This window comes from Myxine glutinosa, chromosome 1 (genome assembly GCF_964187855.1).
Source record: "Myxine glutinosa chromosome 1, kmMyxGlut1.1, whole genome shotgun sequence".
In the NCBI taxonomy this organism is placed as follows: Eukaryota; Metazoa; Chordata; class Myxini; order Myxiniformes; family Myxinidae; genus Myxine; species Myxine glutinosa.
This window is the reverse complement of record NC_136261.1, coordinates 333,623,373-333,648,910: the sequence shown is the minus strand read 5'-3', so window position 1 is coordinate 333,648,910 and position 25,538 is coordinate 333,623,373. Positions and strand designations below refer to the sequence as shown.

Sequence of the window (25,538 nt, the reverse complement as noted above, 5' to 3'; positions counted from 1 at the left end):
GCCAGTAAGTGGCAACTCACAGTTGAATTGTTACTGATCGCGGTTTAGTTGTTATGATGGGCCGAGCGGATGGTCCAACCGCGACCGTTACAGGATCCCCAATTGGCCCGACTCCCCCAACGTTGACCAGATCGCACCACAGATATTCAATCGGGAAACCTCTAAAGCGACCGAAAGAGAAGGAAAAGAGAAGAAGACAGAGTACGGAGGAAGAACAGATTTATTAAACACACACAAGCAAAAAGAAGGAGCGACCAAAATTATTTACAAGCAATGGATGGAAGAAGCAGTCACACAGTGAATCGTTAACTTATACTATTCAATTTACTTAACCCCAGGACAACATTCAAGACAGACGACGTTCACACTTACACGGGGGAAATTGCAGGCAGGATTGGCGGAGGTGGGTTGCTGGAGAGGGTGGCAGGGTCAGGTCCCTGCAACCGGCAGGGCTGGAGGTAGCAGCTCTCAATTCTTCGCGTTTTTGGCGGGAAAACCCTCGGTCGCGTCGACGCTGCTGATGCTGTAGACTCACGCGCTGGCTCGGTCACACCTGCTCCTCTCCTTCTGGTGGAGCCGTCTCCCTCCTCTCAGCGCGTCTCTTCAAAGCGGGTTTCCTCTCCAAGTATCTCTCCTTTTTGGTTTATAGCGTCTCTCATCTCACAGCTCACAGCTCACAGCTCCTCTCTCATGTCCTCTCTCATGTCATCTCTCATGTCATCTCTGGATATATATATATATATATATACACACACACACACACACACACACACACACACACACACACATATAGTGAAACCTTGACTTACGAGTTTAATTCGTTCTGTGACCGAGCTCGTAACTCAATTTGCTCGTTTCTCAAATTAAATTTCCCTATTAAAATGCATTGAAATGCTATTAATCCGTTCCAGCCCGCCAAAAACCACACCAATTTTTTTTTAAATATACAGTATATATAAAAATATCTCGCGCTTTATATTTCACCTGTATGCAGCATACAAGTTGGCAGGATGGCCTGGACTGGAGGTACGCACACTTGACTCTAAACTGTCCAGCCTGGGTTTGAATCCCGACCCAGCTATAACCTGTCATGGGTGAGTCACAGGCAGGGTGATTCATCAATGTGTGTACCGCTAAACTGGGCGCCCCGTTTGCGTCCCATTAGTTGTTGGATGTTAAGGATCTCACCGTGTTTTCCACAAAGAGAAGGCGAGCTATCGCCGGCACTCTGAACAAGTTGTGGCCTGGCATGCTCTTCTCCTCTGCCGTTATATACGTCCTCCTCGGCATCTTTTTCCAGAAGAACCCTGTCTCGTCACAGTTGAAGATTTGCTGGGGGATGTATCGTTCGGCTTCTATCAGTTCGGCAAAAGTTATAATAAAATCTTCAGCTGCCTTCACATCCGCCTCACCAAGTCGACAACACGCACACCTCGCTCATGTTTTTCGACGATTGCGTGTTTTATATCCAAGCACATCATCCTCTTCTTCTTCTCAGTACTGCCCTTGGCACTCAATTTCTTAGGACCCATGGTTAAAACTAAGAAATTTTCCAAAATAACCAAAATGCGAAAACAAAACAGCAGCGATATACGGCAGAAATGCTTGCACGGCAAGATAACCACGTGACCGGAACCCACCTGGTGGCGGGTGGCGTCAGCTCCAAAATAACCAAAATGCGAAAACAAAACAGCAGCGATATACGGCAGAAATGCTTGCACGGCAAGATAACCACGTGACCGGAACCCACCTGGTGGCGGGTGGCGTCAGCTCCAAAATAACTAAAATGCGAAAACAAAACAGCAGCGATATACGGCAGAAATGCTTGCACGGCAAGATAACCACGTGACCGGAACCCACCTGGTGGCGGGTGGCGTAAGCTCCAAAATAACCAACATGCGAAAACAAAACAGCAGCGATATACGGCAGAGATGCTTGCACGGCAAGATAACCACGTGACCGGAACCCACCTGGTGGCGGGTGGCGTAAGCTCGTAACTCAGATCTCGGCTCGCATCTCGAAGCAATAAACCGCCCGAGCGACGGCTCGTATCTCGGAAAACTCGTAAGTTGGTGCACTCGTAAGTCAAGGTTTCACTGTATGTATGTATGTATGTATGTATATATATATATATATATATATATATATATATATATATATATATATATATATATATATATCGATATATAGATATATATCGATATATATATATATCGATATATAGATATATATCGATATATAGATATATATCGATATATAGATAGATATATATCGATATATAGATAGATATATATCGATATATAGATAGATATATATCGATATATAGATATATATACACATATACATTGTAAATGATAGCACACTGAGCAGAACAATAATTTAAAATTCTTCATTAATAGCCTGACGTTTCAATAGCAAACTAGTTCTCTTCCTTAGAGGCGTTGAGTGTGGTGTTAACCGTTAAGTTCCGTTGGGGACGGTTCACGTGATGGATTGGTCCAAGTCCTTGCCAATCACAGGGCTTCCCTGCATTCAAATGACTCTGCCGTTTTTGACGTTGTACGAGGCAAGAACGTCAAACGTCAAACCTCATTTTGTATGTATATATATTGTTGCGTCAAAAACGTCATATAATGAGTGGATATCAAAGGTAATGTACCGTGTGGCAGACGGTGCTTATTGCTCCCATTAAGGTACAGCGATAGCTGGATGGGATACCTCAATGGCGGTTCACCACTGATGGTATGGAGTCACATAATGACTGATATATATGTTGCGAGGGATAGGTGCCAGAAGGTGGTCGGGAGGTATGGATAGAACTTTGGTGATCTTTCATCAGGCTGTAGGTCCAAAACATGCCTAAACCCATTTCCCAGCTGAGCTTTCATAATATCACCCTCACTCCTGAGCAGTACTTTGTAGGTACAACAAGCATGGATTGGAAATCTTAGCTGATAAAATGGAACGAGTTTGTCGAGGTTACCAGCTGCACCCATTGCGACCTTTGCTCACTGAATATTTACACTGAATTCCCATTTCTATCAATACGCACTCCAAAGTACACTGCAAATATATTTTGTTGTGGATCCTGGGTCGGTCGACGTACTAAAGGGGGGGGGGGGGAGGGGGGGTGAAGTTCCCAGTTCCCCTCCGACCACAGATCCACGGGGTCGTGGGCCGCGATGACGTTCGGGCCCGACGAGTTGCGAAGCAACTTCAATTGCCAATCTCCCAACCATGGGTGAAGGGTTATCTGTCACGATAATACTTTCGAGACCGCGTGGCCGGAAAGACCGGGAATTAAACCCTCGCGCGATTCCACACCTTATTCATATCAAGTGCGCCGAGCGGTCGCGCTGTGTGAATCGTGGTTTTATACTGCGTGATCTCTGGACCTAATTGAGCAGTCAAATTCGGTTTGAACGATGTTGGGCCAATGGATAAGAGGACATACACGAGCAGGTTGAAAGGAAACGAAATGTACACGTCTTTTATTTACAATGGCACAGAAAAAAGGACGAGAATCAGACTTAACAAATCTTACCTATCCTAATCCCAAAATAGTGGGGCAACTTAGCATAACAATTGTGCATTTTGTGAGGAAAGCACCAAATTTGGCACACTAGTAGACTATCATATTATGAAAAGATCTGGATATTGGGCCATCTCAGATTCAGAGATTTGATTTTTGCAAGATTTCGATTCGATTTGGATCGAAGAGAACACCTTCTTCGTCTTCTGTACAGTGAAGTTGCCAGCCCTGAATTCTCTGGCTACATCTGGGTGCTTCATTGGGAGTGCAACCATGTCCCTCAGGTGAACAGGGACCCACCTGGCATAGTGTGTGTGGTCTAAGGCATGGAACCATGGGACCAGTTCCGTCAGGGCATCAAGGTGCATCGTGAATGAAGCCTGCCGCAGAGAATGCACGTAGACCAGTACCAACATCTCTATTTCCAGCACAGTTGCCTAGTACTGAAAGTTGGGAATGTCTTCTCCTCTCTGGTGACACCAGTCTTCGAACTCAGACAGGTCTTCTGCATCATCAGCATATGTCATACAGTGGCGTTCATACGCACGGTGTTGCAGATGTGCAGTGCCGCTGCAGTGATTTGATGAGCTCTTCTTGTGCGGGTGACGTGGGCAGCTCGCAGGAAGGAGTCGGCCGTCCCTGGCGTTGCAATCTCAGCTTGCAAACCTGCAAAATCTGCAAATTTTGCAAAAATCAAATCTCTGAATCTGAGATGGCCCAATATCCAGATCTTTTGATAATATGATAGTCTACTACTGTGCCAAATTTGGTGCTTTCCTCACAAAATGCACAATTGTTATGCTATATTTAGCTTAGCTGCCGGACGAAAAGGCGCCTTGCTCACTCACACAGGGAATGAATCACAACGGTTAACCCGTACCGGGAGACGTGCCGACGCTGACTTGGGTCCGCCAGCTCCCACGCGCAGCGCACGGGCCGATCAGGATGCGCAGCTTGAAGGAAGGTCCGAAGCACGAACCGCCGCTTCAAAGTCAGCACGGACGACGATCCAGCTCGAGGAGCGATTCAGCATGGATGACGACCCAGCTTGGACGAAGAACCGGCACGGGGAACGAAGGAGGAGTGCAGCACGGACGAACCAGCACGTAGGACAGTCAGCTTGAAGGACGAACGACGAGAGAGAGCCCGAAGTGCGACGGGCATGGGTTTTATCGGGTGGAAACCCCTTCTAGAATGGTCCACGGCCTCCCATTGGCTGAGGTTTGTGACGTACGGTCGTTCAGCCATACCTCCTTCGAGAAGGTTCCACAACCCACCATTGGTCGCCTGCTGGTTACGTGTCCACGACCGATCATTGGTCGCCTGCTGGTTACGTGTCCACGACCGATCATTGGTTGCCTGCTGGTTATGTGTCCACGACCTATCATTGGTCGCTTGTTGGTCACATGGACTATTCTTTTAGCCACGCCTCCCTGCACATGAACCAACGTCTTCGTTCAACCACACGAAGGTTTTAAATCCTTCCTAACTCTCGACGCATATCTGCTTTAATTACTACACAATGGGAAGGGAGCTAATCTTTACATTTAATAAGAAATAACTGACTTCTGCAGGCTTCATGTTGTCATGTTATTAACTAGAGGGGGTGTTCTTTATTGCAAAACTGTAACACTGCCCCCTCCTCTCACCCAGACTCATCCCGAGTCGTCCACATGAGGAGCGGCTGGGGGGAGCTGGGCATTCATTTAACATTACCATTAGTGTGACATGTATGACATTAGTGTGACATGTACCCTGCGCATCGTAAGAGGCGGCTAGGGGTTGGCGTCAGGAAGGGCATCTGGCCATAAAAACATTGCCTCAAGCAGGGAACCATGATTGTCATGGGGCCCACAAGGCTAACCCCCGCTCTAGCGGGGAAAATAGCCTTAAAACGATCATTCATTCATGTAGATGTGATTCCTCTAACATTTTTAACTCTAACCCCAATTTGTCCGACAATTTAAACTAAACAAGTACAAATACATTCAAAGTACACCGCCCCCATGCCAAATAATTAAATATCCTACAGCGCGGCATTGCCGGGGCGCCTAAGGTGCCCGGCGATACCGCAGTGCAGCTCATAGAGACTGCATTGGGAGGGAGAGGTGTACAATTTATTGATTGATTAATTGTATAATTAAAATCAATAAAAGATTATCGCAAAGATTTTCTTAATCAATTGGCTAATAGCATAACTAAACCACTAGTGCTTCATCCGAAGATGTATCTTTTAGAAATTTAATTAAATAAGTCATTAATAAAAAAATTAAGTAATTAATTGATTAATAAATAAATAATTTATCGATTAAATGATTAATCAATAAATAAAAAATATCCTTGATAGCCACATCACTTGGTCACTGTCATGTCCAAATATTAGCTTCCTTGCTCTAAAGGTGCCTGAGATATTGGCCAAATGAGAAAGAAAATAAATAAATGATTAATAATGAAAATAAAGAAATAATAATCATTAAAAAATTAAATTATTAATCAATTCGGTCATAGAACACATAAACCACCACCATTTCATCAGAATCTGTAACTTAAAAAAAAAAATTTTTTAGTCATTAATCAAATAATTAAATAATTAATGGCTTAATTGATTAATTGATTAATTAATAAATCAAAAATAGCCTCTGCAGCCAAATCACCTGGTCATTGGCATGTCCAAATATCAGCTTCCTAACTCAAAATGTGCCTGAGTTAATGGTCAGAAGAGAAAGGATATTTAATTAATTAAATAAGTACTTAATTAATCGCTAATAATTAAAGAAATTTCAGCTTCCTAGCTCAAAGGTTGGCTGAGATATCGCCCAGACAAACAAACAAACAAGAAAGCAAGAAAACAAACAACCAGAGTGAAAACTGAGTTCTCCCTTTCAGCTTGCGTCACTGCCGAGGCCCCTTCGGTGCCCGGCAATGACGTTTTGCAGTGCCTGCAGATGGCATAGAGACTGCATTGGGAGGGAGAGGTGTACAATAATTGATTGATTAATTGTATAATTAAAATCAATAAAAGATTATCACAAAAGCAGTGTACATCAAGTCAGGAGACGACGATGGTTCACGAGCGAGCGGTATTCAATGACAAAGGACGGACTATAACCGAAACAGGCCCGGACAGGCCAGGCCCGGAAATGTCAAAACGAAGGTTGCTGACCTTGAAATGATATAGAAAATAATGTATAATCAGTTATGAGGTTGGTTAGCTACACAATACCAAAAATTCAGTGAAAAATGAAATGACAAAAAAAGAAAAGAAAAAAAGAAAAATCGAGCTCCGTGGGGCAAGACACATGACATTAACCTAACCAAATATCGAAACCCCTGTCAGATTCCACCAAACCCCTCGGAGAAGATGTTGCTTGAACTCGATTACCCCCTAAAAAGACATCTTTTTCGGGCGTGGCTCCGCCCACAATGGGCGCAATACGCCCACTCTAGGCAGGACACAACCAGATCATGATATCAACCTCCCACCCAAGTTTCATCAAGATCGGATGATATAATCGGGTAGTTATGCTGCGGACAGACAGACACACAGACACACACTCAGACAGACGCACACACATGACGAATATAGTGGTCACTTGATAACTCGTGAACCAATATGTCCCTCCTCATGCGTTGAGAAGCTAATGCAACCTTCACATACACGGATTATTCTTACGAGTCCTTACGGATCGCCAACTCGTAGTCAATCGCAAGCATCCGTAAATAACTCGCTGGTATCCGTAGATAACTCGTCACAACTCGCAACAACTTTTGACATGTCAAAAATCATCTTCCGTTATTTACGGATGCTTGCGATTGACTACGAGTTGGCGATCCGTAAGGACTCGTAAGAATAATCCGTGTATGTGAAGGCACCCTAACAGATTCACACACATAACCTTATACTGTTCGCGTATTACCGGAATTTTGAAACAAAACACATATCCGGTGGGCAACATTTTTACATTTACACACGAGACATGGTTTATTTTTTAAAAATGTGACCCAGGACCTGGACAAAAAAAATAAAGAATGGAGGCACTTGTTGCTGGAGTAATCTTGTGGCTTCTTGCCTTGGTAGGCTTCCTAACAAAACCGGCTGGCCCTGACTGGAATACAGGCCATTTCAAGATCATAAGGACCATCGAATTTTCACCTTTCCACAAACAACAACAACAACATGCATTTTAAGGCCATTTTCCCTGCTAGAGTGGGGGTTAGCCTTGCGGTCCCCATGATAATCTTCTCCATTTTGCCCTATTTTCTGCATCTCTCCTTGTTAACCCCCTTGCCCGCATTTCTTCTTCCACCATCTTTAGCCAAGTCTTTCTCGGTCTTCCCCGTCCTCTACTTCCTTCTACATTCATTTCCATCACTCTTCTCAACCAGTCACTTTCATCCTTCCTCAACACATGACCAAACCATCTCAACCTGTTCCTCTTCACAGCATCAATCACAGGCTCTATTCCCATCATCTTTCGCAATTCATCATTTGTCTTCCTCTCTCTCAGCGATACTCCGCACATCCACCGAACCATTCGCATTTCCACCCTTTCCAGCCTTCGTTGCTGCTCTACATTCATGACCCATGTCTCGCTCCCATAAATCATAACACTTCTCACACATGCAGCATCCACCTTTCCCTTCAGCTTCAACGACACTCCCCTCCTCATCAGCACACCACTCAGTTCCCCAAACTTCTTCCATGCATATCTCACTCCAGCAACCATTGCCGAGTCTGATCCACCTTCTCCATTCAGCATGTCTCCGAGGTAGCAAAATGTTTTCACACCTTCCAACTTCACGCCGTCTCCAAGATCCAACTCAACATTTCCTCATCTGCAGCTCCCTCTGTGCACACCTTACATTTGAATGTAGCTGCCACACTGGTTAATGACCCTCTCAGACCACTACATTTTTGATGAACCCACTCAGCGCACATTGTACATTGAATGGAGTTCACTCCGACACCCTTCCTGCACACAGCACATGGCCACTTCCCAGTTCTTTCCACCTCATCACATGCTTTACCACTTGCCATCACCTTCGTCTTTCCTATATTCACCTTCAGACCTTTTGTCTCCATACATTCCTTCCACTTGTTCATCTTTTCCTTCAGTCCATCCATACTTTCCGCAATCAACACCAGATCATCTGCATACAACAACTCCCACGGTAAACCTTCCTTTACGTGGGTCATTTTTACGTGGGTCGTGGGTCTCCACACATGGGTCATTTTTTTATTTCGTGAACAGGGCCACTTGACACGTGGTCCAAAGGTGTGGCATCAATGCCACCCAACAGGTGATCCATCCAGCAAGATGATGGGGCAGCCAGTAGCTGCAACAGTGGAAATGTGTGACCACAAAGCTAGTGGTCCATAATGGGTGATGGATGGCAGCAAGACGCTGCGCCGGCAGGGTGAGTCCTCATGATGGTCCTGGGGCGGGGAGGAAGACAAAGCGCAATGAGCACAAGGAAAGGGCAACGGTGGCACATGCAAAACAAGGCAAACGGAATGGGTGAGAGGAACTCCGGCAGAGTGAGCTCGAGCTCGGCCCTAACCGTTCGCACCCCACCATCGACTACACTACCCCAGCCCTCCTTGTATTTACAATTCGTCTCTACGTCTTGTTTCCCACGTCCCCCTCTTATGCGAAATTCGTCCCCAACTCCCCCTAGGAAGGAAAGGCGGAATGAAAACAATGTTTCGCACTCACGTCGTGATGCATCTCACCCATCAAACATCGAGCCCCGTGGTGCAAAATTCATCCCCTAGTGGATGGTTGTGGATGGTGCGAAGGGGTCCTCACAAATCCTAACTGCACTAACATCATTACACATTTAACCTCCCCGGGTCGTACCCTGCCAATCAGCATTCTTTAAACTATGTGGTTCTAAGAACCCGAATTCCCATTGCCCATACAGTGGTGCTCCCCGGAATTTGGGTCTCACCCCACGATTTTTCTGTCTGTGCCCTTGCACAATTTCGGGGCTGGGTCATGTGGCTTCCCCAGCAGGTCTACCCGCCTGTGCCCCCTTGTCCACTGGAGCTGCCTCCCGAGCTTGCCTACTCCTCACCCTAACCTATTTAGGGAAGGCCCTCCTTGGCACTTACCACCTGATGCCCACCTTGGCATTTGGCAACCCGAGTCCTTTCCCTGGATCCTCAGGCCCCACTCACACGCAAACCTAACTGGCTCCCTGAGCCTACCTACGACCTTACCTGGCCGAGGAGCTCTCAGTGACCGGGGTGCCTCGGTCAACCATCTCTACCAACCAAGCCACACGCCCAGCCATTCTACTGCCTCATGCACCTCACAAAACACTACCATTTCCACAATCAGCACCACAGGTGTCAATATCCATTGTAATTTACCTACACCCTCTATCTAACTTTACACTACCCCCTGGGCCTTCGTGAATGGGTTCCTCCCCCCACCCCCCATCCAATCCTTCGCACCATGCATTCCACACCATGCATTCCACACCATGCATTCCACACCATGCTACTCAAAACAATTATTTTCACCACAAACACAATTCAATTCATACTCACACACACAGCATCATCTATTTAACTGATTTCCCCTATAGCTCGTGCTTCCCCAGTGTCCCTTTACACTATGCACACACCCTTTTTTAACAACCAACTAAACTCTCTACGTCCCCTCTACAGTTCATGGTCACGACTTAAATCTCAGTCCCTATGGTCTCTCTAGATCCCTAACCATTATCCAAGTGACGTGTGTAGCCTTCCCCCGGCAGTTTATCAGGACGCTCGGGCACGGGCCAGCATAGCAGATCAGCGGGAGGCCGCAACTCCCGCCCGTATATGAGCAGCGCCAGGCTACATGCGGTGGCCCCGTGCTGACTAGTGCAGTTGGCCATTAACAAATACAGGAGATGTTCGTCCCAATCGTCGTGACGGGTGGTGGTGAACAGGGCCAATTGCTGAATTAAGTTCCGATTGAACCTTTCCACCATCCCGTCAGATTGTGGTCTTAAGGGCGTTGTTCTGTTTTTCCGAATTGACAGGAGCCTGCACATGTCTTTTAGCAATTGACTTTCAAAATTTCGCCTGTGGTCAGTGTGTGGCTCCTCTGGAATCCCACTCCTGACACCAGTTTTGATGCGGATCCCAGGTCGGTCGACGTACTAAGGGGGGAGGGGGGGGGGCGTGAAGTACCCGGTTCCCCTCTGACCCCGGGTCCATGGGGTCGTCGGGCGCAAACTTGCAAAACAACTTAAATTGCCAATCTCCCAACCACGGGTGAAGGGTTATCGGTCACAACCCGAATACCTTCGAGACCGCATGGCCGGAAAGACCGGGAATTAAACCCTCGCGAGATTCCACACCTTATTCCTATGAAGTGCGCCGAACGGTCACGCGGTGTGAATCGCGGTTTTATACTGCGTGAACTATGGACCTAATTGAGCAGTCAAATTCGGTTCGAACGATGCTGGGCCAATGGATAAGAGGACGTAAACGAGCAGGTTGAAAGGAAACGAAATGTACATGTCATATATATATATATATATATATATATATATATATATATATATATATATATATATATATAGATATATATATATATATATATATATATATATATATATATATGTATATATATATATATATATATATATATATAGATATATATATAGATATATATATAGATATATATATAGATATATATATATATATATAGATATATATATAGATATATATATATATATATAGATATATATATATATACATATATATTATGATAAAACTTGGTTGGATGAGTTGGGATACAAAATTTATGCTGTTCAGCCTGGCGGAGCTTTGCGCTCGACCGAGTGCCTTTCTTGTTGACATTTGAAACCATAATTATGCAATTAAAACGGTGGCAACATGACTGACCCAGATTCTTTGTTTTGCATTTTATTTATTTTGTTTTTGCTTGTTTAATCTGAAACAATATTGAACACGTTCAATATTTTGATTTGGAAGAGGTGTGTCGTAAATGGTAAGGTCTGTGGTGAGTTTCATGAGAGTAAACAGGCCAATATTTGTAATTGTACCGTCTCTCACCACCCACTTATGCCAGGACATTGATTACAAATGCGAAGCGTGCAGGGATGATGAAAACCATTTTGAGGCCACATACCTCTCGCAAGAAGTTCACACCTCCGTCATGGGCTGATAGACCATATCCTTGTGACAGTGATGATGAAGACCAGATTTCAGGTGGGAAAAGAAAAACAAAATTGTTAAATTCCATGACTTTTCTGTTATTGATAGTAACTATAACTAGACCAAAGTCGATGGTGTTCTATCAAAATTCCCCACACTTCCCTCCTAATGCAAAGTTGAAAGATGGCAAAACGTTCCACCATGAATGACCCAATATCAAATTTTGAGTTTGAAAGAATTTCCGTTTTGACCCCTGTAACTCCCTGTCCACACCCCTTTGGGCATGAACCGAGGTTCAAATCCGAAGTCGTTGCATATTTCATGCATCCCCCAATGTTGATTGCATATACAGCAGAAAATGTAATTTAAAAATGTGCCCGTAATTGCATTTTTTATTCTTTGACCTTTTGACTCCGTCTCAGGGTCGAGGCCAAAAATGACGCTGCTTCTTGCCATGTGGTGATTATAACTACCAAATTTCGTGAAATTCTGCACAACCATTTTGGAGGAGATGGCTGACGGATAGACAGACGTAGCCGATAACAATATCCTCCCGTTTTTTTTCTCAAAAAGCTTGGGGATAAATATATAATGGGTATGGTGGTAGTCTGGTGGTAACAACACTGAGTTTGACATCCCAGAAGTTCACAGTGTGAAGGATTTTGATTGTCATCTTCAGGAGCTTTAACTGGTCCTATTGTCACAATCATATCAATTTAAAATTTAGTCTGTTTTTTCGTGATCTTCAGGGATGATTTAATCTGTCTCACCTGGTTGTAGATGTAGGTCCAATCCATACATTGTGGTTGACCCATGCCCTCAGGGCAACGCTGGATTGGCTTTAAAAGGAAAAAGACAACACCACTCTTATACATTTATCTGAATTTAAAAAGAATGAGTGAATCACTGGATTTGCTCATTCTTTAGAACAGGGTTTGTTGTTCGTTTATTAATAGTTTTCAGCAGTGCATCATATTATTGGAACAAAATATAAGGTTTGGGCAGAATTAATTATTTTTAAGCAACGTGATTTATTTTATGCATATATTGCATAAATATAATTCGCCATTATTAATGTAATAAACCGTTTGACTTGTGATATTTGGCATCCAAAGTTGTTTGTTTTGATAGTTGAGATGATCATTTATCGGATGTATAAACTACATCCTTGTGATATTGATGGTGTTGTTTTTAGTTTCAGATGAGGGAGACAAGACCTTAACAAACAGCACGCTCACATCTGCAACATTAAAGTCTCCTGAAAAGATGGCAGTGGATCATGCCATGGAGCGAGCTTGCTGCCGGGATTACCAGCGGCTGGGCCTTGGAACTCTGAGTAGTAGCCTGACGCGCTCAAAATCTGAACTCTTTCGTATTTCAACCCTCAACCGCATGTATGCCATTTGCCAAAGGTACATAACCAGTGCGCACACATCCATTACCTTGTTGCCTGAAACATTGCTATTACATTGGTGAAATAGGTAGCGATAAGGCACGGTAGATTGGAAATAGTTTTATTATTTGGTGGTTCATTGGCTTGGTTAATCGTGGAAGTTTTGCTGCTGAATTTTCAATATAATGCCCTTTGGTTTTCACCATGGGATGGGCTGGTAGGATGGCCTTGGTGTATGCACACTCATCTCTGAGCTGTCTAGCATGGGTTTGCATCTCAACCCAGCTATAAACTGTCATTCTGGCATTTCGCAGGCAGGGTAAGGTCTCCGTGTGGGTGTGCCATCCCTCGGATCGATGTTAAACTGGGTGTCCCATCTGCTGGAATTAGTTGGTGGAGGTTAAAGATCCCACGGTGCCCTTTGCGAAGAGTAGGCAAGCTATCACTGGCATGGTGAAAATTGTTTCTTGCCCGAACCTAGAAGGAGCACTGCATCAGCGACACTGCCATGCTCATTGCAATTGTGCAAACAGCAGCCACAAGCTGCATATGAAATGATGATGATGTTGATGTTCACGATGAAACAGTATAACTGGAATGTAAATCCCACCTGCCAATTCAGATTTCATTTGTGGCACACTCTTTATGGCACAGTGCAATTTTATGGTACAGTGCAATAGCTTAGATATTTTTAAATCCCAAAATGTGTGAATTTTGGACTCTACTTGAATGGCAGATGTTGGTAGCATAAGTGGCTTTCAATGTGTAATTAACGCTATTTTTTACATTTTGCACAAAGGAAGGAGGCTGCTGAACATTTTGCTTGATGGATGTTATTGATCGAACATGTACATGTTGTTTCTGCATTTGTAATGTAATGCATGCTCAGCACATATCCTGCAATTATTGTAGTTGCAACAAAACAGAGCATGTAGAGCCTTGCCAGGGGTATTTGTCTAGATTACCACTTTCATACATTGGCATCCTATGTTAACAACATGTGTACACTATATTAAAGTTTATTTGCATGTATGTACCCAGCTTTATTTGGTTTATTTGGACACGCGCACTCAAAAATCAGTCTTTACAATGGTCGCGCCCTTTCGGGTGAGGCTCTTTACTCGTGTAAAGTGTAGACTGCATTTCCCAGTAAAAATGGAGGCTTCTGGCATGGCAAAACAATGGACGATGAAGCTATATTGTGCATGTGGGATGCATACATGAGGAAAAGGAAAGCCCGTAAGATGGGGAGTAAGGTGTTGATGATATTTTGATGAGCTGTTTGATTTTCATTCAAAATGACAGTGTATTCAATGGCCAAATATGTCTTAAGTTGCTGGAGCTTTAAACAGCAACACATTTTTGAAAAGTCGTGATAACTAACGAGTTGCTCTCTTTAACATCAAATTTTGCATCTGTGAGAATGTTTTTGTAACTTGCCTTGTTTTTCCTGTTGTCAGTTATCCTGGGCTGGTGATCGTGCCCCAGAGTATACAGGATGTCACGTTACACAAGATTGCTAGCTGCTATCGTCACAACCGTTTTCCTGTCGTCCTATGGCGTCACACACGCACCAAAGCAGTGCTACTTCGCTCCAGCGCAGCTCATGGAAAGGGGGTCGCAGGCCTTTTCAAAGGCCAATCTCCACATTCCTCAGGTGAGCTCCCATTTTGGCCGAAATGGCAGTTGTTTTGGCAAGAGGCTTGTCGTAATGGTATACTGTTGGCTTCTTTTTAAAATATTAGGGTCATAAATTATTTGCAGGTTGGTTAGGCAGTGCATTTGGCAGTGCGAGGTTAATACTTGTACATGCAACGTTTGATACGGAACGTATTGTTTGTTATACCAGACCGTTTGATGTTTGTTGAGGTGCGATGTTTATTCTTATATTTGAGTTGTGGTGTAAAATAGTTACAAGTTGTGATGTTGAAGTTGGTCTCAAAAGCGGAACCCAAACTAAAAAAAAACATTTCTGAAAACCAATGAAAATCATTAATCACGGTCTAATTTGAATGTTTTTTCTTTTTTAAATTTTCTTGCTAATCAGAAAGTGTCCAAAATATGCCCTTGAGATGCGATTTTTGATTTTGCCAGTGACGTCGCATTGTGAACTCACCTTGATCCAAATGGTGGATTTACATCAAGAACAGTGTATTCCGAGCTCGGATTCTGATACTGATTCCTCCGTCATTAGCTATTCTGAGGGTTCTCAGTTTGTTTAAACTGATCAGTGGGATTTTTAAGAAACGTTTGAAGACAAAATTGGTGATGGAAACACTTTTGCGGATATTGTAGATCCATATCGTTTTGAGCCTTGTGAGAGCGAATCAGACGAAGATAGTGTTTGTGAAGATTGCAGTGTTGGTAGTGCAGATGAAAATGCCAGTTAAATGTTCGCTACAGATTGGTAGGTTTATTTTTCCATTCAATTGATGGTTTATTCGGGATTTTGTATTAATTGATAAATATAATCAGTTATATTTCACTCCAGAAAAAATACGGCACGGACTGGACGCAGAACGAACTCGACACCTACACCGCCCAGGCCCACAGTTGATGGGGGGTGGGGGGAGGTTGTGGGATTGTGATGGGTATTGTGGTGGTGATGATTGATTGGGGCAGTTTGGGATGGTGTAAGATAACTGCCTTATTTGTCAGGTCTATGCTGTGGTATACTCTCGCGAGGTCTCCCGCGATCCAGCTTGAGTCGCAAGAGCATATACAGTATATTATTTTACAAAACAAGGAACAGAAACAGCATTAGATTACATTACATCTCCTCTCCTTCAGAATGAAAATCAATTTAAAGATCAAGTTTGTGCAGGTACTCGTGTGGTATCGTGGTGGATCTTGTGGGGATGATGGCTGATTGGGGAATGTGTGGGGATGAAGGAGGGGGGGGGGAGGGGGGGGGATAAATTGTTGGGTGGTCATGGGTATATTGTTAGCTAGGGTTCTTAAGCTCTTCCGATGCGTCGGGCAAGGTGGTGGCAATTGTGATGTCTTACTTCCTACTTAGTGACAGTAGGAATCTTGTGTGTGTTGTGTGTATGTGTGTGTATATTCAACGACATACAGCGTGACGAGCTGTATATTTGTGAAACTGCCAAGTTTCTCTCTGCTCACCTTCACACCTTCATTCCTCTTTTCTCCCGCCTATGGAACAAAAACTCCCACACTCTCTTCAATCCCTCTCCTCCCTCCAGGTCTTTAAAATAGCTGTTCACCACCATCTCTTATCTTCCCCCACCCAAAACCTTGATCTTTTCTACCCCCATTAAAACGCCCCAAATCCACCTCTTTAAATCCACAACTTCTTTCCTGAAATTCCTAGAAGTGTTCATTTGCTTTATACTGTGTACCCCTCCCTCCTCCCCCAGCCCTCCCCCTTCCACAGATCTACTGACGTCCCTGTTCTCTTCTGTTGTTGTGCTTGTGTGCTTCCCTCTCTCCCCCTCTTGTCTCCCGCTCCCTTCATTGCATGTTGTATGTGTCTGTGCATGTTTTCATGTTCAATGTATTAGCTGTTACACGAGCCTCGATTCTGTGTACAAAAAAAAGCAATGTCCCCATCTCCTATGGACCACAAAGTCCTAGACAGTCGTGTGAGAAGTTCCCACTAGCTGTGCAAGTCGGAGTGTAGAATTTTCGGAGAAGCCTGAAAAGCTTCTCTGGCAGCCTCTATCTTGCCGGGTGTTCTCACTGAAGGCGTTTTGTGGATATTGGCGACTCAGTCGCATTGTTCTAATTTTTTTGTATCCTAGGTCGAGGCTTGTATAAGATCTAACACATATAACATATAATAAAGGGAGCAGGGGAAAGAGGGGGCAAGCGGGGGAAGCACAAGAACAGTAGAGAACAGGGACATCAGGAGATCTGTGGAAGGGCGAGGCCTGGGGCTGGGTACATGGGATAAACAAGATGCACAATACAAGGACTTTAAGGAAAGAAAACAGGGAATTTTAAGGAGGTGGATTTGGGGTGGATTAACGGAGGTAGAAAAGATCAAGGTTTTGGATGGGGAAAGATAAGATGGTGAGAAACAGCTGTTTTGAAGACCTGGAGGGAAGGGTGGAATTGAAGAGAGTGTGGGAGTTTGTTCCAGAGGTGGGGGAAAGGAGGAATGAATGAGTGAAGGTCTTAAAAACAATCAACATATCTACATATAGGGGAATGTTTAGAGCAGTGGTTCTCAAACTTTTTTGGACTACCGCCCCCTTCTGCCCTCTTGGACCGGCCCAATGCCCCCCCTTGTCCTATCGTTCGTGGTCGGACACCCAGAATTTATGTAGATAGGAAGCAAAAATAGCAGAAGCCAAATATTTTCTGAATAATATTTTACTTTATTTTATTTTACTTTTTATTTTATTTTGCACGACCTACAATGTTTCAGCAGAACAGGTCCAGGTGAGGCAAACTGGGAATCTGTTATCACAGGCCCAAATACCGTTAGTGTGAAGGGTGGGCCTGGTGACTCGCTGCGAGATTACGAACGTCTGGCTCCATCTCAGTGAGGTAGAGACGCAGATCGCCGCTCTTGGTAATGTCAAGGCGGTTTCGATACTTGGTCAGCAGCACCATCACGGCGCTGAACCCTCTTTCAACGAGGTATTATGTGGGGAACGCCATCAGCAGCAGTTCTGCCTCTGTCCACATTGCGGGGTATTCGCCCCGCTCCAGAATCCAGAATTTGCCGTATTCATGCTGCGAGAATCTTGCCTTCGCCTCATCATCATTGTGGAGGTTGATAATTTCGTACTGTAATTCGTGCTTCATATCTTGAATGTCACATTTGAATGGGTTGATCACCCATGCTGGCATCGACAGTTCTAGCATGTCTCTGAAACGCTGCTCCATATCTCCACGAATCTTCTCAAGGTGATTGCAATAAACGAGCAGCTCTTCATCAGAAACAGCAGTTTCCTTTGCCAACTGGGGAAAGTGGTACATATCTCTGCGGCCGAGGGTTTCCCTGTGCAGAGTCACCTTGGTTACGAACGCGCCGATCACTTTCTTTGCTTTAATCAGCGTCATATGGTCACCTTGGAGTTGTTTGTTGACATCATTCAGTATACTGAATAAGTCCGTGAGGTAAGCCACATCATGTTCAATCGCATTCACTTTCTCCGATAGCTCCGTATCAATTTCCGACAGAAACTCCACCACTGTTGAAAAGAGGGCATGGAAATGGGTCAAACAAGCGCCTTTGGACAACCATCGAACTTCGGTATGCAACAGGAGCCGCTCGAATGCCTCATCGTTCTCCTGGCAAAGCTGACGAAACAGCCGATCATGCAGAGACGACGCCTTGATTTTATTCACTGCTTTGATTACTGTTTGAGTGATATATGAAGTCTGGTGCTGAGAGCTTTTGCTCCAAGATGATGGCGGTGCACGACAGTGAATGGCGAACACGGAGGGTACCTGGTTCTTCAGAAGCGCCATAAAACCACACTGACGGCCAACCATCACTGGTGCCCCGTCCGTCGCGCAAGCGAGAATGTTCTCCATCGGTATGTTATTATCAGTAAAGTACTTCTCCAACGTTTGGAAGATGGAAGAACCCTTCGTATCGGTCTGGAGAGAGCGGGCAAACAACATTTCTTCCACCATTTCCTGATCACGGATGAAGCGAACGTAGCAGAGTAACAGAACTTCACTGTCACGCAAAGTGGACTCATCCAGCTGGATGGTGAAGTATGTGCTTCTCAGCTCACTACACAGCTTATCTTCTACATCTGATGACATTTCATCAATCCGCCTGGCCACGGAATCAGTGCTGAGCGCAATCTACGAGAGAACTGGATTCGGATCCTGGCCCATAACGGTTTTTATCACTTCCCCAACAGCGAGTTTGATCAACTGTTCGCCGATTGAATACGGTTTTCCAGATCTGGTGATGAGCAATGACAGCTTATACGACGCTTCCAGTCCTTTATCCACGAGCTTTTGGCTGGCTTTGAACATCGTCGTTACCGTGGATCGCTTCTCAAATTTCTCTTTCAGCGATTGGAAATAGCTGACCTCTGCACGAGCCTTATCACTGTGCTTTTTACTCAGGTGCTCGCTCAGTCGAGATGGTTTCATTGCTTCATTGGACAGCGTGATACCACACAACAAACACATCGGTAACTGTTTGTTCGTCGGAGATGGAATGAATCCATACTTGATGTATTCAACGGAATACTGACGACACTTTTTCTTTGAGGCCGACATCTTGAAGCCGACCGGACGTGAAGCTTTTTTGAATAACGAAATCAACACGCCAAAATGTCGAAAGACTAACACCAGCGCTAACACTGACTGTTCATACCTTGCCCAATGTCTGTGCTGGCAAGGCCAGGCTGTAAAATTGAACCAGGCACGTTGAATAGTCCAGCACGAATAGTGTATTATATCCCGCATAAAAGATTCTTGCAAGCCGATTGGTTGAAATGGCACCACGTGACAAAAATTCGTGTTGTACTATTGGCCGCATTGGCAGCCAATAGTATTTCGCTGGTGTCATACCATGTTTGTTGCGGGAGCATGTATGGACAAGAAAATACCTACACGACATCAGCGAATATGTGATCATAAAAACCATGCGAAGGGGGAAAGAATGTGGTCGTTGATTGGATGGCCAATTTGCCGAATGGCGCTGGATAACCTGTTCAGACTGCAGGAAGCCCAATGAGCGCTCCAAATCGCCGCTGCTCCTCTAAATCGCCAGTGCCCCCCAAATCATTGCCAGCGCCCCCCTACCGCCCGTGTACTCTCGAGCGCCCCTCTGAAAGTTCCCAGCGCCCACTGGGGGGCGGTACGGACCACTTTGAGAACCTCTAGTTTAGAGCTTTCAAAATTATGTAAAACGATGTAAGTACAAGCGATCTCACTTGCACGTTTTTACCCATTGAGTCATGCACGGTAACCCCGACATGTCATTGCATTCCTATCAATTCTGATTGATTGACAAACAGGAGTGAGGAATGCTTGATGGGATCACCCACATGGTCTCCGGGGCCAGGTTTACAATGGTTCCAATAGCACCTCGGTGCCGGGCCCATAATGACTGGATTTCGGGTTTATTTACCTCTATTGAAGAGGTAAATCCTCTATTGAATTTTATAACGCTATTTGTTTAGGGAGTCACTTATTCGACATTGATTATATTTTTCGGGGTAATTCATCGTGAGTAACACTCAACACAAACAAAGCCAATGGAAATCTGACGCAACAAACCTGAGCAATATATAATCAGCAGAGGTCTACAGGCCTGATGTCTTCGACCCACCAAAAAACCAAGATGGCGATCATATTATTTTATCTTGGTGCCATGGGTGGGTGGAGTCAAGCGACTAATGTGGGTGGATCTGACAGCTGTCTGACCAGTGGGTGCAAGTTTCAAAAATGGACCCCCAACAATTGTGCATTTCGAAAGCCATTCCATAGTATATGTTGTTACGGCCTGAAGCACACCAAGCCAAGCATTCAATCACACCGGCCTTTATTTATAGGTTATCACACTCAAAATCTATTTCTACACATAAATAAAAAGGAAACAAAGACGGGAGAAGAGAGGGAAAAACCGGATTAGGCCAGCACGAGAGGGAAGGAGTAGGCAGCCAGGGCTGGGGCCAGCACAAGAGGGTAGGAGTAGGCAGCCAGAGCTGGAGGGTGCTGCTTGTTTAGTCAGTCCCAAGGGAGGACCTACAGTCCGGTGGTCCTGAAGAGGTCTGAAGAGGAGAGACCCAGACGATGAGGATGGGAGCGGTACTGTATCCACAAGTATCCACTCAAGGCGAGGTTGGGGGATCCGAACTGCAGGAGCTGCAGCGAGAGTTCGAAATAAGCACTGCATTCAAGGCAGGCCCCACGGTAGGCCCCAATGCAGGCCCAGCAGAAGGTCCCAAGGCCGGCCCACAGTAGGCCCCAATGCAGGCCCCAACAGTAGGCCCAGCAGAAGGCCCCAATGCAGGCCCAACGGTAGGCCCCAATGCAGGCCCCAACAGTAGGCCCCAATGCAGGCCCAGCGGTAGCAAGAGTTTAATCAAAGTCAACCTTCAGGTACAGAGGTGGCCGCAGGGGTTTTTTTTGTTTTGTTTTTTTTTGGGTTTTTTTGTATACAACATCGAGGCTCGTGAAAGAGCTAACATTAATCACACAAAAAGACAAACCGACACACAAAACACACAAAAAACACACACACACACAAACACACACAAAAAACAAGGGGAGCGGCAGACAAGATGGGGAGAGAGGGGGAAGGACACAAACACAACATTTGAGAGCAGGGACATCGGGAGGACTTGGGGGGAGGTGGGAGAGGAATAAAACATATGAACACTGCAAGGACTCTGGGGTGAATTACCGGGGGTAGAAAAGATCAAGGTTTTCGATGGGGGAAGATAAGAGATGGTGGTGAACAGCTGTTTTAAAGACCTGGAGGGAGGAGTGGGATTGAAGGGAGTGGGGGAGTTTGTTCCAGAGGCGGGAGAAAAGGGGAATGAAAGAGTGAAGGTGAGCAGAGAGCCTTAGTCTAGTAGGAAGACTAGGTCCCCCTGCACCCCCCGGAGATATACTTCTAATCAGTGTTTCTAGATTGGAAAAAATGTGTAGAAAATGACTAGCTATGGCCCCAAGCTGAAAAAATGTCCCACATACCATTTTTATGCAAATTACTGCTGCAAATTTTATGCAAAATTATGCAAATTTTATGCAAATTTTTGATGAGGAGTAGAGTTGAGGGGTCTTTGAGGGCTTCATCGAGGTGCTCTCGGTTGCAAGACTGGGTCATTCTGAGAAGCACAGCAGGGTCAGAGATCATGATGTTCTCCTCCTCAGTGAATCTCTCCATCAACAGCCTCTCCATTGCCTCACACACTGTTTTGAGGCAAAAGAGGGACTTTGCGTAGGCCTTTCCACTGAGAACACCTTTGAGAGATCCACTTGTTACTAGTTGTGCCTCAAAGAGAATCTCTGCATATCCAGAACCACGCATCTTGTGTCCAGTGAGCATCCCGATGTAGTTCATGGATGTGTGGAAGGGTCCAATCGTTACTACATGACTAGCAAATTCATTTGGCCAGCGCCAGATGATGGGAAGGGCTTTCATGCAGACACCCAGATCAAATGTATTCAGGACCCATCTCTGACCCACCTCAGCAGTTGCTGCCTCGGAACGCTTCAGTAGCTCACGAACAACTGCGTTGTCTGTGATCGGTCTGTGCCTGGTGCCTGCATGGCATGGCAATGGCCTGCAGCCTGTGCCTGGGCTAGGGGGTTTCACCTCTGCAACTGGTTCTCCCCCACCCAGCAAATCAACAGTCGACTACTGCACGCCTATCCACCAACCGATCACAGACAACGCAGTTGTTCGTGAGCTACTGAAGCGTTCCGAGGCAGCAACTGCTGAGGTGGGTCAGAGATGGGTCCTGAATACATTTGATCTGGGTGTCTGCATGAAAGCCCTTCCCATCATCTGGCGCTGGCCAAATGAATTTGCTAGTCATGTAGTAACGATTGGACCCTTCCACACATCCATGAACTACATCGGGATGCTCACTGGACACAAGATGCGTGGTTCTGGATATGCAGAGATTCTCTTTGAGGCACAACTAGTAACAAGTGGATCTCTCAAAGGTGTTCTCAGTGGAAAGGCCTACGCAAAGTCCCTCTTTTGCCTCAAAACAGTGTGTGAGGCAATGGAGAGGCTGTTGATGGAGAGATTCACTGAGGAGGAGAACATCATGATCTCTGACCCTGCTGTGCTTCTCAGAATGACCCAGTCTTGCAACCGAGAGCACCTCGATGAAGCCCTCAAAGACCCCTCAACTCTACTCCTCATCAAAAATTTGCATAAAATTTGCATAATTTTGCATAAAATTTGCAGCAGTAATTTGCATAAAAATGGTATGTGGGACATTTTTTCAGCTTGGGGCCATAGCTAGTCATTTTCTACACATTTTTTCCAATCTAGAAACACTGATTAGAAGTATATCTCCGGGGGGTGCAGGGGGACCTAGTCTTCCTACTAGACTACCTAGACTTTGGCAGTTTAACCATAAGAGGGTTGCAGGCAGATCTTGTGCAACCTGAAGGAATATTGGGGGGACAGAACACAGAGAGAGCTGGGGGAGCAAGGCCGGAGAGGAGTCGGTAGAAGACAGAAAGACCACCAACCTGCCTGCGGTGAGTGAGTGAAAGGCCCTCGGAGTTGACTACATCGCAGGAGATTCCAATGATTCTGAAAGCTTTGGCCTCAACAGCGTGAAGCCGAGCAAGGTGTGAGGCAGGAGCACCAGCCCAGAGGGGGGAACAGTATTCCATTGAGCTGCGGATGAAAGCCTTGTATGTGGTGAGGAGCTCAGGTGTGCCAAGGAAGGACTTCGCACGACGGAGGATGCCCAGTCGGCGACTGGCTTTGGAGGCCAGCTTGGAAATGTGGTTTTCCCAAGAAAGATATTGATCAAGGGTTGATCCGACACAACCTTCAGGTGGCAGCTAGATTGCAGCTAAAAACTCTACAAACACACGAAAAGGCACTCTGCCATGAGCCCTCCTCCAAAATGGCCCCTCTCTCCTCTGAATCACCTTCCTGGTCCCTCCCCTGTCCCACGGCCACAGCCAATCATGGGCTTTATACCCGTGGAACCAAACCACTTGGTCGAACTCGTGGGGGGGGGGAGGGGTGAGGAAGAAGAAAAGAAAGGTCACAGACCGTAACAATGGTGAAAACACTTCCAGATGTAGAATCCTCGAGCAAGTACTAGCGGTTTGCAGGGGGAGGGAGTTTCATGAATGCTCTCTCAAAGAATATATATACGTCAACGCGGAATAAGAAGTGGCACGAAAGAAGAATAGCCAGTTTTGAGTTGCTTGGTTGTGTACTGTTTCATCTGAATTTGGTTTTACATTCAAAATAAACCCAAATTTGGAGTACTCGCCTGTCGATTCAGATTGATTGTGTGGAGAATCCGCTGGTTTTGTGGCACAGTCTTGTTTAGAAGGTTGTCTTCATTGATGATGTTGCAAATGACGCTTTCCCATTTACTCCATATTCCCGCAGGGGCTTCTTCATCAGAATCTTCAAGCAGTGTCGAGCAAGAGAAGTACCTTCAGGCAATTATCCATGCAATGCCAAACCAGATGGAAAGGAACAGGTTCAGCGTTCATTCTTCTGCTTTTCTTTCTCTTGATGCTGGTATGTTTTAAGAAGGCCATTAGCTATGATTGTGAAGCCTGGAGTAAGTGATTTGAGAATTATGTGGCCGTGCAGCTTTGTGTAATTTGTGTTTCATTCGTGTTTTTGATTCTCATAGAAGCTGCTTATGAGAAGCATCGCCATTTGCGGCTGGGAACACTAATGAAGCAGGCTACTGGGACGTCTGTGGATTTCTCTCTACCTAACAGCTTTACCAGAGGTGGTGGGTTCTCTTATACTCAAGAGAAGGAAGAAATTAGAAAATATATTCAACCTAAACAACCTAATTTTAACCTTCAGATGACCGTACAGGTACAGTACGTTCTCCTACAACGTCGTTGATGTGTCCGTAAAATGTGTGACGTTTCAGGAAACAACATATTTGGAAGCGAATTTTCCCATTTAAATTAATTGAAATAACATTCAATGTGTCCCAAGTCGAAAAAAAATTGCACGAAAAACCCCCTTGAATGAGTCCAAAAAAATCTATTTTTTGGGATACTTACATTCAATAACATTCTAATCATAAGACAAAATACCTAACGAACATAAACTATAACTATAACTGTAAACAGTGATTATAGGCTTCCAGGCAAAATGGCCACCATAACCACGTGACTGATGACATCATCATTACCTCCGCCACCAAAGGTGGATGGAGGTTATGTTTTCACTCCTGCCTGTCCGTTTGTCTGTCCGTTTGTGAACAAAATATCTTTAAAAGTTGTGAACGGATTCGGACTAAATTTGGCAGAGATGTAGCGTATGTGACAACAACGAAATGATTAGATTTTGGTGAAGATCTTGATCCGGATCCAGCTTGTAGAATTTTTAAAGTGATTCTTCACCATTGAGTGATATGGCCAACCTGGCGGAGGTATGCTCTCTACTGAGTGCCGTTCTAGTTTCAATAAATTTTCCTCCTCGGTTGTGGATTATATCTGTAAATTTTGGTCTGGATCGGTTAAGCAGTTCTGGAAATATGGATTTTCCATTTATTTTCCTGATATCCAAGATAGCCACCATACCATTTGACTGAAGATGTCATAGTTCAGAAACGTTTTTCCACATCATATGTTTGGCATTTTGATTTTGTTTGACATTTTGTTGATCATATGTTTGACATGTTGCATTGATCCGTTCAGAGATATTCCAGAAAAGATTTTTTTAAATTTCCTGACATTAAAGATGGCATCCAAATCACACAACTGATGACATCATAGTTTGCAAATATCTTCCCCAATCGGAATGT

At 44.9% G+C, this 25,538-nt stretch overlaps 1 protein-coding gene across 1 annotated transcript in view; it reads left to right on the top strand.

Moving 5' to 3' along the window:
- The window catches only part of SBF1 (SET binding factor 1), a gene marked incomplete in the record, with an annotated part of 417,110 nt that overhangs the window by 297,750 nt on the left and 93,822 nt on the right, over positions 1-25,538 (top strand). The window contains 5 exon segments of the mRNA XM_078779651.1: positions 11,626-11,765; positions 12,907-13,123; positions 14,565-14,761; positions 24,152-24,286; positions 24,405-24,509. Of these exon segments, the coding sequence (XP_078635777.1) occupies positions 11,626-11,765; positions 12,907-13,123; positions 14,565-14,761; positions 24,152-24,286; positions 24,405-24,509 (794 nt within the window).